Source organism: Camelus ferus, chromosome 23, assembly GCF_009834535.1.
Source record: "Camelus ferus isolate YT-003-E chromosome 23, BCGSAC_Cfer_1.0, whole genome shotgun sequence".
NCBI lineage: Eukaryota > Metazoa > Chordata > Mammalia > Artiodactyla > Camelidae > Camelus > Camelus ferus.
The window spans coordinates 20,302,152-20,318,442 of NC_045718.1; the positions used below are offsets into that span (position 1 = coordinate 20,302,152).

The following is a 16,291-nucleotide window of genomic DNA, read 5'->3' on the forward strand; positions in this document are numbered from 1 at the left end:
GTAATACTGGGATAAAAACACCTGTGACACAGCAGTGTTAGGAGAGTTAATGAAGAATGTGTATCAAGTGCCCTACACGCAGCATATGCTCCCTAGCTTATCATTATTAGTACTATTCGTACTTCTCCATCTGTATGTCACGCAAGTCCTACCCATTACCCACTGGCCAAGTAAAATCTCTTTAATATGTCGGGCTGTACCCCACAGGCCTCCAAGGCCTGTACTTGCCCAGCTTCAAGACCAAAGAAAGAGCCCAGCGTCAGCGACAGAGACACATCACTGGTTTCATGGCTAGGGGGATCCTGCATGCCTGAAGCAAGGTCCTGGAGCGACACCTCATTGCTTGCGGTGAACTGCACAGACAGCAGGACTTGGAGGCAGTCTTTGCTCCCGGGGAGAGGGGAGCGTACCAGTTACAGGGGGAACTGACGTCTGTTTGGCTCATCAGTTACCAGGAAACCAGCCGAGAGGCATGCCCCTCTCTGCCCCTCTGATAAGTCAACATGGAGGCTGAAGTTAGACCAGTCACTAGCTGGGGCCTGGGACAAGCATGTAGGAAGGTCAGTCAGGGGAGCAGGGTGTAGGTGAGGCAGGAGCTGGAGGAGCAGGGGATGGACAGAGAGAAGAGAACAGCCACCTGACAAATGTCACTCTCACCTGCACTTTACAGAAATGATCACAGTCTTCCCAGGAGTCTGAAAGCACAGATGGGCCCTGCTACCTATTCCATGAACATCCCCAGCTTTCCAGCTTCACATGGTTTCTCCTGTTTGCACTTGTATTTCCCAAACTAGATTGTAAGCAAATTGAGGAAGGGATGATGTCTTATTTTTCCCTCCCTTCCTGCATTTATTTAATATTTACTGAGCCCACCATGGACCAGCTAATGGCTCAGTCCCTGACCTAAGGCAACCTGAAGTCCAACTGGGGAGGTATACTTGGCCCAGAGCTCTTCCCAAATAAATGGGGTATGCACTCCCTGACCTCCTCCTTGACCCCTACCTGGATGAGGGGTCCCTGTACCTGTTCCCATAACAACCTGCCCTTTCCTTGGTAGAGACTCATCGCCTTCACAGCCATTTCTTATTGACTCATCTGGCTCCCCCAGCAGACCTTCAGCAATGTGAGGGCAGAGCTACGCCTCTCTCATTCAATGCTCAATCCTCAGTACTCACAAGGCCTGGCACATGGCAGACACAACAAATGTTTGTTAAATAAAGAAAGAGGTACTTGGATAAACCTGATGGATTGAGGCTTTGGGGAACTGGCAGGTAAATCAAACGTTTGTCTTCTTAGGGCCCATACTTACTGATGCATTTTTTTAGAAAACATTTCCCTGATGGGCCTTCCTCCTCTCACTTTTCCTCCTCTCAGTTTTAAAGGAGGAAAGGAACATTATTTTCTCCTCTGTGTGATTTCTCTCTGGCTGGCTGTCGTTGTCAGCCCAGCAGTGGAGAGCCACAATAAAGGCTTGATAAAAAGCAGCTGAGGAGGTGGGAAACTGGATTAATCAAGTTCCTTTGCTGAAAACAGAATCGAGGTAAGCCACTCTTCAGCCACCATCACAAGCTCTGAGGACATCCCACAAGGGCACCAGCTGCTACAGTCTGCTGGCGTAACCTGTGATCCGTGGCCGCCAGGACCAGCTGCTACCATGGTGATCTGGAAATGTGGGCAAAGCACTGAGCTGGGAGTGGTGACACGGGCTTGAGTCCAGCTTTGCTTCCAACTAGCTGTGTGACCTTTGGCAAGTGACTCCACAATTTCCTTATCCCCCAAAATGAAGAGAATGCTACCTGTGCCGTGGAGTATTGAGAGTTTCAGAGGAGATGATAGATGTGGAAACAAAATAGAAACAAGACTTGATGACTGTAACACCGCCACGTGATGGCTCCCGCTTGGATGGAAATTACATTTTTAAAGAGAAAGAAAAGAATTTTACCAATGACATGGGTATCTACAAGGTCAGAGACAATATCGCTCATCCAGGTGGCTTCCCACTGGCAGAGCTTCCCTAACACCTAAGACTCTTGCTGTAACTCTTCCGCCCGGTGCAGTAATCCAGCCACGAACAAGGATCATGTCTTCCCACAACACACATCATCAGATATTTTGTCACCATCATTATCATTCAGAACAATAGGCAAGGCTTCCAGGGGAAGCACCTTCTACATCCGTCTTTTCTCCTCCAACTTTTCCCTGCTCCCCAACACCACGCACACTGAAGAGAACACCCCCCCCCACACACACACACACCCCTAAATAATCAGCAAGAGAAGCAACACAACAGAGTGAAACTTTGATGTCAGAGTGAAACTTCAAAGCCCAGTTCAGTCACCTCTTAAACTGTGACTGCAGATAATTTACTTTGTTTTTATAAACTTCATTTTTTTCTTATCTGCAAGGCATGAATAACAGAGCCTATTTATTGGGTTGTTGAGTAAAGAGAAGCTCCCAGTGTGACACTGGCACGTCGTGGTGCTCTGTATCTGAGTGTTTCTAGTCCCTTCTCCTCCAGGGAGAGCACTCTCACTCCACGGGGTATCATTTCCCACCCAAGGAAGATCCTGACAGTCAGGCAGGGATAGTGATGCCTCCTGACCACACAAATGACTTTCTCCTCCTTTAAGAGCTTCCTCTAACTTGCTCTGCAGTCAGGCCAAGTTTTTGTTTTTTTTTTTTTTAAGAAGCTTTGTATCTAGGGAACCTTGCATCAAGATACATACTTTATGGCCTGTACATTAAACACTGCAATTCACCTGATATTTTATGCAAGTTCAAATTCGAGTAAAGTGGAGCACACCCAAAGGACTAACCAAAGATTCAGAAGCATCATCGTTTGATGAGTCCTAGAAATGAGCTGCAAGAAAGGGAAGAGAGAGCCAGGGAATGAACCACCATGGTTTGAACACCCCAGGTGTGAAGCACTGAGCTTGGTACACTGCATCATTTTATTTTTTCCAACCTCAAAATGTAATCAAGGAGGGCCTGATATCTCCAAGGTCAAAGGAACTTGACCAAAGGAGGAAACTTCCAAGGTCAAAGTATCAATCAAGAGTTGAGTTCTAAAGAACTGGCTGGTTCTAAAGCCTGCAGTCTTTCCCACATTCCAAAAGCACGTGCCCAGGCACAAGGGAGACCCACAGGTCCTGCTCTCTGGAAGGCTAGACTCTCACTGGAGCTAGACAAAACACATTTAAGGCAAGAAGATAACTATGAAGTTATAAGAATGGTTACAGAGCAGTGTAATTCTAAGTACAAGTAAGTAAACCCAAAACCCAAAACCCAGGGTCCATCAACCTTATCAGTATGAAGACAGTGAAAGGTTGAGAAGCAGGAGGGAGAAACCAGAGATAGTCTCCTGGATGAGAGGAGGCAGGGATGCAGAAGACATAAAGTAGCCTGAGGCTGTGTTACAGATGGGGATACCTACCTGAAATGCACAGTGGCAGACAGAACTTTAAAAAATCAGGTTCTAGAGAAAAATAAGCCAATTTGCTAACTACAAAAAAAATACTAAGAATAAATGAGAAATGAATAGTTATTTCTGCCATAGCATTCTGGACACTGCCCTATTTCCCAAAAAAAACATAAACCAAAAATGAAATGAAACATCATTCCCACGCTCCTGAGAAGGGAGCAGCAATGATTATTTTCTTTTTCCTAAGAACTGGAAGGAAAAAAATCAACAGGGAAGAGCAAGAAACCACCGCTGTTATTAACACCACCACAACCCCAATACCTGAATGTAAGATTGTCAAAGAGCTATCACACATCATTATCTCATTTAGTTCTCACTTCAACTAAGTGAGACTGTCAGGCGTCAGGAGAGCTTCTCACCCCTAGTCCACAGAAATTAAAGGATATAACCTAAGGCACAAAGCAGATCTAGGACTCGAACCAAAATATTTTAACCAGCAATTCAAGGATGATGCTCCAACAGGGTCTGCCTGTCATGTTTCCTGGTATCAATCGAGGGGGGATGAGGAGAAGGAGGAAAGCTGGGGCAGACACAGCTGCTCATCCCTCACTAACTGTTCGGCTTGTGTATATTACTATATTTCCACCTGTATACACAACCACCCAGAGTAAGACTACATTTCCCAGCCTCCTTTGCAGCTAGGCTTGTGGCCAGGTTACCAAGTTCCAGCCAATGTGTTATGAACAAAGGCAGTACACACGACTTCTGGTCCTCTTCTCAAGAGGAAAGAGTTCAGCCAGCCTTCTCCTTCCCATTTTCTAGAAAAAGAACATATGGCTAAAGCTGGAACAGCCATATGGGATCCCAATGTGGAAGTCATGTATTTAAGCCAGCAGAGAAACGTGGTCTCTGATGACTCCAGAGCAGCCAGCCCAGCGCTAAGCTTTTAGGAGACATATGCCCTGTTGAGGCTACTGTTACTGAGTCTCTGTCCAGCAATGGGACCTGTATTCTAATAAAGCAGCTTTGTCAATAGCACTGAAGACCGCTTCCCAAACTCCAGAGCCTTCCCAGTTGTTCAGATTCAACCACATTTATTAAGAGCCTGCTGTGGGTTTGAAGTCTCCTAAAAGAATTTTACAGCCTCCAAGGAGATGTGTGCCCAGTCAGTTTTGAAAAACCAGTCTACTAGCACAGAATGCAGAAGGGAAATATGCAGGAAAGGTGAATGAAAAGAAATAGGAACGTTGAAATAAAATCATGAAGGAGCCAGAGAAAAGTCCATATTTGCTTGCAGATAACAAGCTAAGCTGGAAGGGGGCCACAAAGCACACTGCATGGGTGAGGTGGCACGATCAAACGTACAGGGTACAGGTTACGAGTATCCTGTCCCCCCAGGAAAGAACGTGGTATAAGGAATCTCTAGGGTTGAGCCCAGTGACTTGCTTGGAGCTCCCAGCCCCCACCCCGGGGGGAGGTGCACCGAAGCATTGATCAGGATGAGATCTGGCCCAGCCAGAGAACTGGAAGGAGGGGCTGCTGTGGATTAAATAGATGCTCACAACGGTCCTGACCTTCTGGTTTTAAGCAGCTGAGGTGGAGGAGGACGGGGTAAAAAAGACATGAATTCAAAGAGACAGGTGTTGTGAAAGGCTGAAGTAGAAAACCCAATGTTCAGCTTGGGGTGTGGAGAGTCTGGAGGAGGACGACAAAGTCTAGACCCCCTGCCATTATCGAGAGAAAGTGAATGCAGCTTAATTGTAATGACAGGATGACAGCAATGACATTATGAGGAGAGAATCAGAAAAGCGCAAAGCCCATATTAAGAAAATGGGAACTGTCGCTTTACCATTCAATTCTCCCTGGAGACTCCCCAAGACAGGGTCATGTCCCTAATCTGAGACAGAGACCCCCCCAACAGGTAAAGGGACTCTCTCCCCACTTCCAACAACGCTTTTCCCCGTGGGGCCCCTTGGAGGTCCGGGCAAGGCTCAGCCCCCAGTGAAGGCTCCTCCTCCAGGCCTCAGTCACTAGCTGGTGGGCGACAGGGCCTGTCCCCGTCCTACCCCTAGGCCCCACCACCAGCAGACCTCTGACTACCTGAGAATGTGGCCCCCAGCGATAGTCTCTGAATCCTCAGAGGTCTCTGGAGGAAGGCGCTCTGTATGCACCTGTTGAACGCAGACATCCTCTCCCAGGTGTCACACTGAGGGCCAGAGTGGCCCTGGGCTTCTCTCAGCATCACCACCACACAGGAGAACCAGATGGACAGAAGAGGGAGCCCACCCTGCAGGAGACCACCAAAGACCACCCAAGGAGGGCGGGGGATCAGGGCAGGGCTCACTTGCCCCTGGCCTGAGTCAAGACCCCAGAACAGAAGCCAGACATAAAACCAAGCAGTTAGAGACACCCAAGATCCCCTACACCCACAACTAATCACAAATGCTCATTTCAGCCAGCAGTCTTCACCTCTTCTTGTTTCAGTTTTTTCATCAGAACTGAGAAAGGTAGTTTGAGATTTCCAGACACTAATATATATATAATAGATAAATAAGTTCATACTGTATAGCACAGGGAATTATATTCAATATCTTGTAGTAACTTACGGTGAAAAAGAATATGAAAATGAACATATGCATGTTCATGTAGGACTGAAGCAGTGTGCTGTACACCAGAAATTGACACAACGTTGTAAACTGACTATACTTCAATAAAAAAAGTATATATATATATATATATACACACACACACACATATATACAAAAAAAAAAGAACAGACAAAGGTGGGCAAGCTTTAAAATATTTAGTTTTCCTGCTTCCTGGCATTCTCTAGGGAATTAGCCAAGTTATAATAAGATATTCAGTGACCGAGAACAGAGATGAGAAACAACAGAAAGCTGCTGGATAATCTATATTATGGTGAAAACACTGCAACAGAATAGCCAAGAAATACTTTTACCAATATATGTAAAATCCAATGCAAAGAGGGATTAAAAAAAAAAAAACCACACTGTAAACAGTACTTCAAAGCCCACTGGCTTTGTGACTATCTACGCTCCTTGAGGAACACTGGCCTGACTGCGGGGGTGACCAGGGAGGAAGGGGCATTGACCCCTTGGCATAAACTCAGGCTGTGGTCAAAGCTCCCCATCACCAGAGATCCCAATTCTAGGGTCATCCAATCCCGTGAGCCATGTAGTCAGGGTGTTAAGCATGCACACAGGCACACACAGGCAAAGCAAGGTAAGAGAGAACCTCGTAAATCTAACAAGACATCAGCAGCTGTCCTGAACAAAGGTTGTTCAGAACGTGAGTTTACAAGGATAATTACCACCGCATTACACAGCGCAATAACTTGGTTATTAGCACAAGAAGCTGTCAGACGTGTCACATGGAAGGGGGAACAGCTGTAACTGTAAGTGACAGGTTGCCAAAAAAAAAAATGGTTTCCGAAGCACCTGGTCCCTTGAGTCTGTACCGTAAACTTGTTCTTAAATTAAAACAACAACAGGCGAGCATACAAAAACTTTCCACTGCAGAAATTGCCAGCTTGTTAAAGTTTGTGGAAAGAATTTTCCAAGTGTGAGTGTATCAGTGAGGAGAGGCTGATGGAATCCGTGATCTCAGGTCAAGCCACTGCAGGTGGGTACCGTGGGGAGAGCCGGGCATTTAATTTCAGAGTCCTGGACACGAATCCTATCCCTCCTTCTTACCAGCCCTGCATTCTTGGGAAAGGAGTTAACGTCTCTGAATTTCCATTTCCCTGTAAGATGGAGATAATAACCCCTAAGGCACAGAGTTGTTGCAGATAGTAGAAACTGTGCGCAGAGCTCTTAGCACAGCCCTTGGCAAATAACAAGTGTTCAGGAAACGGGGCTACTGTTCAACAGACTTGCCGACCAAAGCATCATAGCTGGCTGCACAACACAGGGTGATTACCTCGGTATTATACTTTTTAAAAGAGAAATGGAAACATCACAAAGCTTTGGAAAGGTGGGGAGAGAAAAGAGGTGATAATTGTTTGGGTTTTCCTTGGAGACTATACCTGGGAAATTCTGCTCTCTGTAGAGAATGGTTTTAAAAAAAACAAACTTGCTTATACTTATATGCCACCAGGTCTGTTTTCTTTTTTCTTTTCTTGCAGGTAAAAAGTTGCAAGGAAGTCTCATACTCGAAAGTCTTCAGGGAGCTCATGAGATGGAGCCCATTTGCTAACTGACCACTCTTGGCAAATTTTCTGTAATGCATATAATGGGATATTTTGATTGACAGAGTGTCTCATTTCCCTCTAAGAGACAGAAATAGTGCCCTGAGTATGGGGCATCTGGTTGTTTACTGGTGCCCCAGGGCTCTGAAAATGCCATGAGCACTGCCTAGAAAACTGCAGATGTTAAGGCTGAAATCGTTCTAGAAGACCAAAGGTCTTAAATCCTGTTACATGACATGAGAAAGTACCTCAAGTTCTAATTAAGCTAAAGCAATTAACCACCCACAGATACTTAATTCTGCTTCCCAGGGTCAGGCAATCATCTCTATTAAAACTCATTTTAAAGAAAGGAGCAGACCCAAAAGCTCCACCACACACACTTTCCACAAATCAATTACGCCTTAGACACATTCAGTAAACACTCAGAGGCAAGCTTTTATGAAAATACTGCATCAGACACAATCAGGTGGTTGCCAAAAAAGGAGGAGGCAAACAGGAAAATCGGTGGTGACAAAACCCACTTGCGGAGGAGGACACTGGATCCTGGATAGATGGGACAAAGCAAGACACATTGAAGCCTCAGTTTCCCTGGTCTCAGAATCCCCTCACTGGTATAACAATCAATGTGTCAACTCCACCCTGAAGGAGCACATCAAGCAGAAATGTTTCTGCCTGATGGAAGCAGAGCCCAGCTTCATCACGTGTGCCCAGACTACTGTCCAGGCTGATGCTTCAACAGGAGGACTGTCCTCTCCCATGTCACAGTGTGTCATTAAAGCACCAACAGGGTGCATTTGGCAGGTTCACGATGACTCCAGTCCATTCAAGTTCCTGTGCTTCCTCCAGCCCAGTGAGGCCTAGTCCTCCCTAAGGCTCCCTTTAGTGAAGGGAGTTCATTGTTGTTCCCAGACTTGGTAATAGCAACAGCTACACAATAATCAGTGCTAAGTGCTTGAAATTTAAGTAGTCATCCCTGTGTCCTCAGGCAATGGGCTCCAAGGATCCCCCACAGATACCAAGATCCACGGTGCTTTAAGTCCTTTATATAAAATGGCAAAGCATTTGCATATAACCTACAGCACATCCTCCAATACAGTTAAGTGATCTTTAGATTACTTATAATACCTAATACTACGTAAATACTATGTAAATAGTTGTAAATACTATGTAAATACTATAAATAGTAGCTAGCATGCAGCAAATGCAAATTTTTGGAACTTTCTGGAATTTTTTAAAAAAATATTTTCGATCCATGGTTGGCTGAATCCAAAAATACAGAATTCGTGGATACAGAGGGCCAACTGTACCTTCCTCAAAAACTAGGGTTGTCTCTGTTTTTCAGTCAAGTTAATCCAAAACCCCATTACTTCTCAACTGAACGAGAGCCCTTTTTTTCAACCTGTGGGTTTTTGGGGGTGGAGGGGGGACTTGAAAAACCTCTCAACCACCAAAGACATCAAAAATGTTGATCTAGGTCAGCACTGTCCAATAGTAAGAAGATTTAAAATCTTCCTGGGAACCACATTAAAAAAACAAAAGGAAACAAAACAATTGTAATAGAATATTTTACTTAACCCACAATATCAAAAATATTACTATTTCTACACATAATCAGTATAAAAGATTATTCATGAGATATTTCAGACTTCGTTTTCATGCATTCTTTTTCTGGTACCATATTGGACTGTGCAGGTCTAGAGCTATGTCTAAATTGACACAAAGGCTTCCACGATTCACTCTTCAGTGAGCAAGCAGTTTACCAAGTTGTATGTGTAGCATCACCTCCTCTTAACTTAATAAAAATCTGTATCTATATATTCAGATATGGAAAGAAAACAATCTGTAAGGGAAACACCAAAAAGCAATAGTAGTTATCTCCCTAAGAAGTGGAATTACAGTTGGTCTTCATTTTCTACTTTGTGCTCTTTTGTATTTTCTAAATTTCTCTGCAGTAAATATGTACTGCTTCAATTACCAGGAAAACTATAAAACTAGTCTTTTAAAAAATCTCTCCCTCGTTTTAAGCTATAACACACCTGATCCTGCCTGCACTGTAGCCATTGCTCTATTTCCAGCTAATAGAAAGGATGGACAAACATGATGCCGCCTGCCCCTTTCCCCAGCCCCAGCCAGCATCATACTTACAGCCAATCATCATGATGGCCACTGCAAAGATCTTCTCAATGTCCGTGGATGGAGCGATGTTCCCAAAGCCCACGCTGGTGAGGCTGGTCATGGTGAAATACAACGAGGAGATGTAGACGGAATTCTTGCTGGGACCACCTTCCCACTTCCCTGAGCCGGACCCGTTAAACTGGTAAGGGGTGCCAATGTCCATCGCCAGCTGGTAGAGCCAGCTGTTGTTGCGGATGGTCTTGGTGTCCTCGTCAAAGATCTCATAGTCCCCGATGCTGTACCAAATGCAGGCCATCCAGTGAGCAGCCAGCCCGAACACACACACCAGCAGGACCAGCACGGCAGCTCCATATTCGATGTAGTGGTCCAGCTTCCGGGCCACCCGCCCCAGACGGAGCAGCCGGACAACTTTCAGAGAGCTGAACAGACTGCTGATGCCCTGGGAGAAGAGGAGCTCAGGGTCAGGGCCAAGAACCAAAGATACTGATGACGCCTTCCCTCCCCCCCACCCCCGGCTGCCGCCTTTGGCACCATGTATTCCACGAGATGCAATATTATGCAACCCTTAAAAAATTGTTTCAAAATAAGTCATGATAAAGAGAAATGCTCATGTATATTTGTATCCTTATGCACAACATAATTAGAATTTTATTCCAAGGTATATGGAAGGGAGATTTTCACTGGCTTTTTCCTACTTCCTTTAAAAAGCAAGTAAGACAGACAAAATTTGAATTCTAATTGTATTGCATATAAGCATACAAGTATATATGAGGATTTTTCCATATCATTACTCATTTTAAGACAATATTAAGAGTTGTGTAATATTTCATATTAAGTAATATGAAATATCTTAAGAGTTGCATATTTATTTCATATTGCATATTTCATTCTTATTATACTGTGCATAAACATACAAATATTTCTGTGTTGAAAAAGGGTCAGGAAACACACATGGAAAGGCATGTAAAACATGAACAGTGATCATTGCTCCAATGCCAAGTTATGGAATTGCAGGCTATTTTTTGTTATATTTGTATATAGTCTTGTTACACTTACATAGATTTACTTAATTTCTATAATTAAAGTTGTTACCTTTATAATTAGAAAAAAACAGGTTTAAAAAACAGTTTTTTTAAGTTAAAAATAGATTAAAGAAATAGATGAGGAAAATAAAGAACTGAGATTCTGTTTTCTCAGGAAAGTTACCAATGTTTGGAAGGCTACGTCACTTCTGTCAGGCCAGGGATTGTACAATCAGACACCATGTGCTTAATCACAATCAGTCGAGGAATCTCAGAGCTAGAAGCTCTGGTTTTACCTGGTCAAGCCTCCTCTCTACCTATCCTACCAGGCCAGGTCTATTCTCCAAATAGTAGTTCTCTAGGGAGCAACACTGTAGGAGGAGCAGGAAGGCCAGTCTAGACATCTGGAAAATGGGGTCTGACACTCAGGTAAGCCACTAACTAGCTATGTGAATTTGGCCAATTCAGTTATTCTCAGTTTCCTTGCCCAGACAATGCGGGAGGTGGACTGGAGGATCTCCACGTCTTCTCCAACACTAATGCCCTCTGAAACACAGTGCAAAAGCTGTACCATTCAAGACCTCAAACCTCCTGTTCCAAAGTGACTTCAGGTGTAAGGAAAGGAGCTTTCCATTAGCTTTTCCTCCTTCCATTTAAAAGCAAATCAACAGGAAAATACAGAGACATTTCTTTGAATCAAGACTTCGCTCGGTGTCCCTTTCATAGCAAAAATCCAACAGCAGGATGATGCCCTTCACCAGGCAGAACGAACGGCTTCTCACTTAATTCTAAACACTTAATTCTCTTTCCAGGTCACCACTATGCTCTCTTGTCCCCAGTACACTTAATGTCAGCCCCCAAGGGTCCATTATGTCACAGACAGAAGGCAAACGTGCAAATGCTTTCTGATGAGTCTGTGTCAGACTCGCCAAGGCTGCTTCCCCGTCCTGGGCGCACAGCTAACCACACACCCTAGCCTCTCTCCATCTGGGTGGGTCTCTGGACCTAGTTCTGGCCAATGGAATGTGAGCTGAAATGAGTGTCACTTCCAAGCCGAGGTAGTTAAAAGTAAATGCGCTTTTGTCCAACTATTGAAGATGGAAGATGTACAGCACGGAAGGGGCCTGGGTCCCTGAAAAGCTACACAGTATACCTTCCCCGCCTCCGAAATCAGCTTCAACCCTACTGTGATGTCAATGAAGACAGAAACCTCTGAAATAAGCCACTGACATTTTGGGGGATATTTGTGACAGTAGCTATCATTAGCCTTCCATGACAAATGAACACACAAACCATATAGAGCATGTCAATAAAATATGAGCCTTGTCAATAAATTATTTCATTAAGGTTAGGGTGAAGGAAGTGGGATTTGTTGCCTGTTTAAAAAAAACAAAACAAGTGACAGTTTTGTAGCCATAAACCTTACAACAGAAATAATCATTTCTGGCCCAGCATACACCAGCAAACAGATAATAATGGATTTTTCTAGGCCAGAGGATGACATCTCCAGGGTCAGTTCATCCAAACTGCTGACTCTGCCAAAGGTTACCTTTGGCATGCCCAGTATTCATGCCCTGGGTCCCTGTTTCCTTCCATATGCTTTTCTTAAAAATCTGTCATGAGAAAAGGCTGAACAAAATATCCCATGTTAAGAGGCAAAAGACTGAAGGGGGTAAATGGATATCCTCTCTCCGTAGGGCATTTGCATTTTAACTGAGGGAAACCGGCTTCCAGTAGTGAAATTAAAAGCACTCACAGCCTGGATGAAGGAGATATTTTGGGAGGCAAAGGAGCTTTTTTGATGACTCAGAAATCAAACACATGTAAGCAGCCACCCACTCTCCACCTCTTCCTAAGGAGGTTCCTGAAATCGTCGTTCAAAGCATTTCTACTCTGAAGAAGAACTTGTTACCCAGGGCAAAACTGCCTCGTCATTCTTCCTCACCTGAATTCAGCTCAAAGCAACATTTACAGAGACCCTACTATGTACTCCTGGGGCTGACACCACAGAACAGCGATTAAAATGGTGCCGTCTTTGTCTTCTTGCTCACTATTGTATCTTCGGTGCCTGGAGGAAAATACTTGAGAGGAAGAAAAAGCGGAGTAGCCAGTGAAAGAGGCAAGATGTGATGAGTGAAAAGACACTTCCACCTAATGTGACAGAACTTGACAGCTGAGAGGGAGCACAGGAGTCATCCAGTCCAGCTTCTCTGAGCCCAGCAATGTCTCTAGAGCTCCCTTAAGGAATGGTCATTCGGCCTCTGCTTGAACTCTCCCCTTAACCTACCTCTTGAAGATCACCATTCACAGAGATGAACGACTGGGCTCCCATCACCTTTCTTATCTCCCTTGTGCTCCACCTCCCTTCATCCCTTGGGCTCCATCTGCACTTCATCCCTCCTCCCTTCTCCATCCCTTCTCAGTGGCCACCACAACACATGGGACCCAGTACCCGAAGGCCATGCCCTCCTCTAGCCACACACTCCAGACAACTCGAGCATCCCACATAGTGGGTACACACCTGCATCTCTGCGCCACAGCCCAGAATGCCCAGCTTCCCCATTTGTGCCTGCCGGTACCCCAGTTATCTTCAGGCCTGCCTGTGCCTCCACCCTATAACCTTCCACAACTGCCCTGTTGTCACAACCAGCCACTCAACCCTCCATGTGTCCGCGGTATTCTGTTTGATTTGCATGAAAGTTTCCTGTAGCTAGTTCCCCAGCTACACCAGGAACTACATCTTCCTGAAGACAGAAGCCATTTGTCATTCATTTTAGAAGCCTCTTGTATTGGGTTGAATAACCTCCCTTCTCAGAACCTCAGAATGTAACCTTATGTAGAAAGAGGGCCATCGCAGGTATAGCTAGTTGAGGGGAGGAAATACTGGGATATGGTGGGCCTTTAATCCAGCATGACTGGTGTCTTTATAAGAAGAGAAGAGACAGTGACAGAGACACACGTGTGACTACCAATGCAGAGACTGGAGTGACATGCCTTAAGGCCAAGGATTACCACCAACAGCAGAAGCTAAGAGAAAGGCATGGAACAGACTCTCTTTTAGAGCCTGCAAAGAGAGCGTGGCCCTGCTGACACCTTGATTTTAGATTTCTACCCTCCAGAACTGTGAGGGAATAAAGTTTCTGTTGTATTAAGCCACCCAGTGTGTGGTAATTTGTCACGGCAGCCCTAGGGAACTCATATAGCTATATAAGTTTTAAAGCCAGCACCTTCACAGAGAGGGTCTCAAATATTTTCTAAGCTAAAATGAAGAGTTTGAGTTATTAGAGAATTCTTTCTCATTTTAAGGAGACTCTGGACAATATAAAACAAGCACTTGCCCACTGTGTTATCTATCTGTATGTACACGGATGCTCTATTACATGATTTTGAGTAAGTTCCCTCTTAATGCACTAACAGCTGGAATTCTAGCTATTGAAAAGCATTTCAAGCTATTAATTTGGGATTTTTTTTTCTTATTTGCCTGAAGTTCAGTGGATTAGACCAAAAAAAAAAAAAAACCCAGAATATTCCAAACTTTAAAAAAATTTTAGTACACTAAAAACATGAAAACATGACATCACCGTATGGAAGAGAATCACATTTCCCCAGGGACTTCTTCTATCAGAAATCCTGCCTCACTTTCCAAGTAGTTCAGAGAGTTCTTTTTCACAACCTTAACATTATGAAGAACCAAGAATTTCAGGTTGAGTCCACATGCCCGAAGGATGGTGAGAACCTGGGCTGGTAAACCTCATCACTGAAGGCCAACAAAGATGACCGGAAGGAAGACTTCCGAAATCTCAGTAACCTTATTTATGATGATATTGATGCAATTCAGACTGAAGTAGACACTTGGCAATTAGCAGATTCACTTGGGTATAAACGATCAAGTTTCGCCTATTCACCCAGATTAAATAAACCGTTCCATGAGCTTGGGCTATCCCTCGCCTTCTCAACTAGCCAGCTTCACCAATTTTCTGCTCTCTTATTTTCCGGTCGTGAAAATAAAATAACAGTGTCACTGACTGAGGATGATGTGTTATTGAAAAGAATGACTCAGTCTTTCAGGTTCTTGAAAAGTTTCTCCAGGCTGCCAGGTCTTGTGGTGACACATGGCAGCCACAGCAAATTCTGCGGGTGTACTTTGTTTCTTTGATTGCTTTCAACCTCACGTGACTCACCATTACTCTGCTCCTTCATCCTCCTCCAGCTAAAGGTCTCCTTCCCTGCTTCCTCTGAATCCTCAGGAACCTATCCTCATGCAGAGAGAAATTCCCAGCCTCAGCTTCTTCATGGATTGTTCCCATCACCCTCTTGTTTAATTTAGTTGAAACCGGCTCTCCCTGAGCACCCTGTTTTTCCCCATGTCCTCCCTGACATCCTGGACTTAGCAGTAGGGAGCTTTCAATCTCCACATTTTCATCTTCCAAACAAGAGTTATTTGACACTCAAAAGAAAAAAGAAAAGAAATTCCCCATGGATTCAGGCCATCCAGCAGTATCACCTCCTCATTACTGTCATTTGATTATTGATGGTCTACATCTATTGAATGCTTAGAAATATGCCAGAACTTGGGCTTAATCTTTCATGGATTATCCCATTTATCAACTGCTTGGCCCCTCCCTTTCATCCCTTAAATCTTTGCACCTGGCTTTCCAGCCCACCCTCTGCTATCAGAATGGGAAATTTTAATGTTCATGGGGAAAAACCATTCAACACTCCAGCCTCTCCACTCCCAGTGGCCTTTGCCTTCTGCCCACAACCTGGGCCTGGTCACTACTGAGAGCTGCTCCATCTCTAACTTTTACACACCAGCCTTCGACACAATGATCACACACTTCCACTCCTCCCACCCGCTCCTTTACCTCAAACTGCTCTTGGACTTCTCTTTGATCTCCTTACCCTCATCTTTTTTTTTTTCCTCCAACCATCAATTCTCTCCACATTTCACTTCCTTTCCCATCATACTAGACCCTGTTATGTCACTTCCAGTACCCTCTCCCCACCACCTGAACAATCTCTCTCCTTGCCCTGCTGTTCATACTTGACCTGCCAAAGCCAGCACTGCACGGACCCAACGGCAGAGACTGTGCTCATTTCCATTCTCAGCTGGTCCCCTAGATGCTTCTCACCCATCCTTTTCCTCTTCCTTGAAGCACTTTCTCTTCTCTTCCCATTGACAGCTACACCGAATCTTCACCACTCTTTTCAGATCTCACCCAACCTGCGCCCTTATTATTTTCAGCCAACATATCTCTCCACTCGGAGAAAGCAAAGGCCATTAGCATCAACTCTCATTTACACGCCACCTCCACAAACACAAGCATATGCACTGGCAGCATCCCAAATCCATCTCTCCATCCACTCAGGAACATCATTCCATCAACTATCCACCCTTCTCTCTATCCCCTCCCTTTGTCTTCAGCTCTCCCTTTCACAGACTTATTTCTCTTAGATTATCATCATACTACTATTTCAAGTCCAATGCCCCTCTCCAGATATATT

At 44.6% G+C, this 16,291-nt stretch overlaps 1 protein-coding gene across 1 annotated transcript in view; it reads right to left on the bottom strand.

The window, feature by feature from the left end:
- KCNH1 (potassium voltage-gated channel subfamily H member 1) overlaps nucleotides 1-16,291 on the bottom strand; it is a 337,422-nt gene that overhangs the window by 189,141 nt on the left and 131,990 nt on the right. Inside the window, 1 exon segment of the mRNA XM_032466400.1 lies at nucleotides 9,774-10,203. Coding sequence (XP_032322291.1) covers nucleotides 9,774-10,203 — 430 coding nt within the window.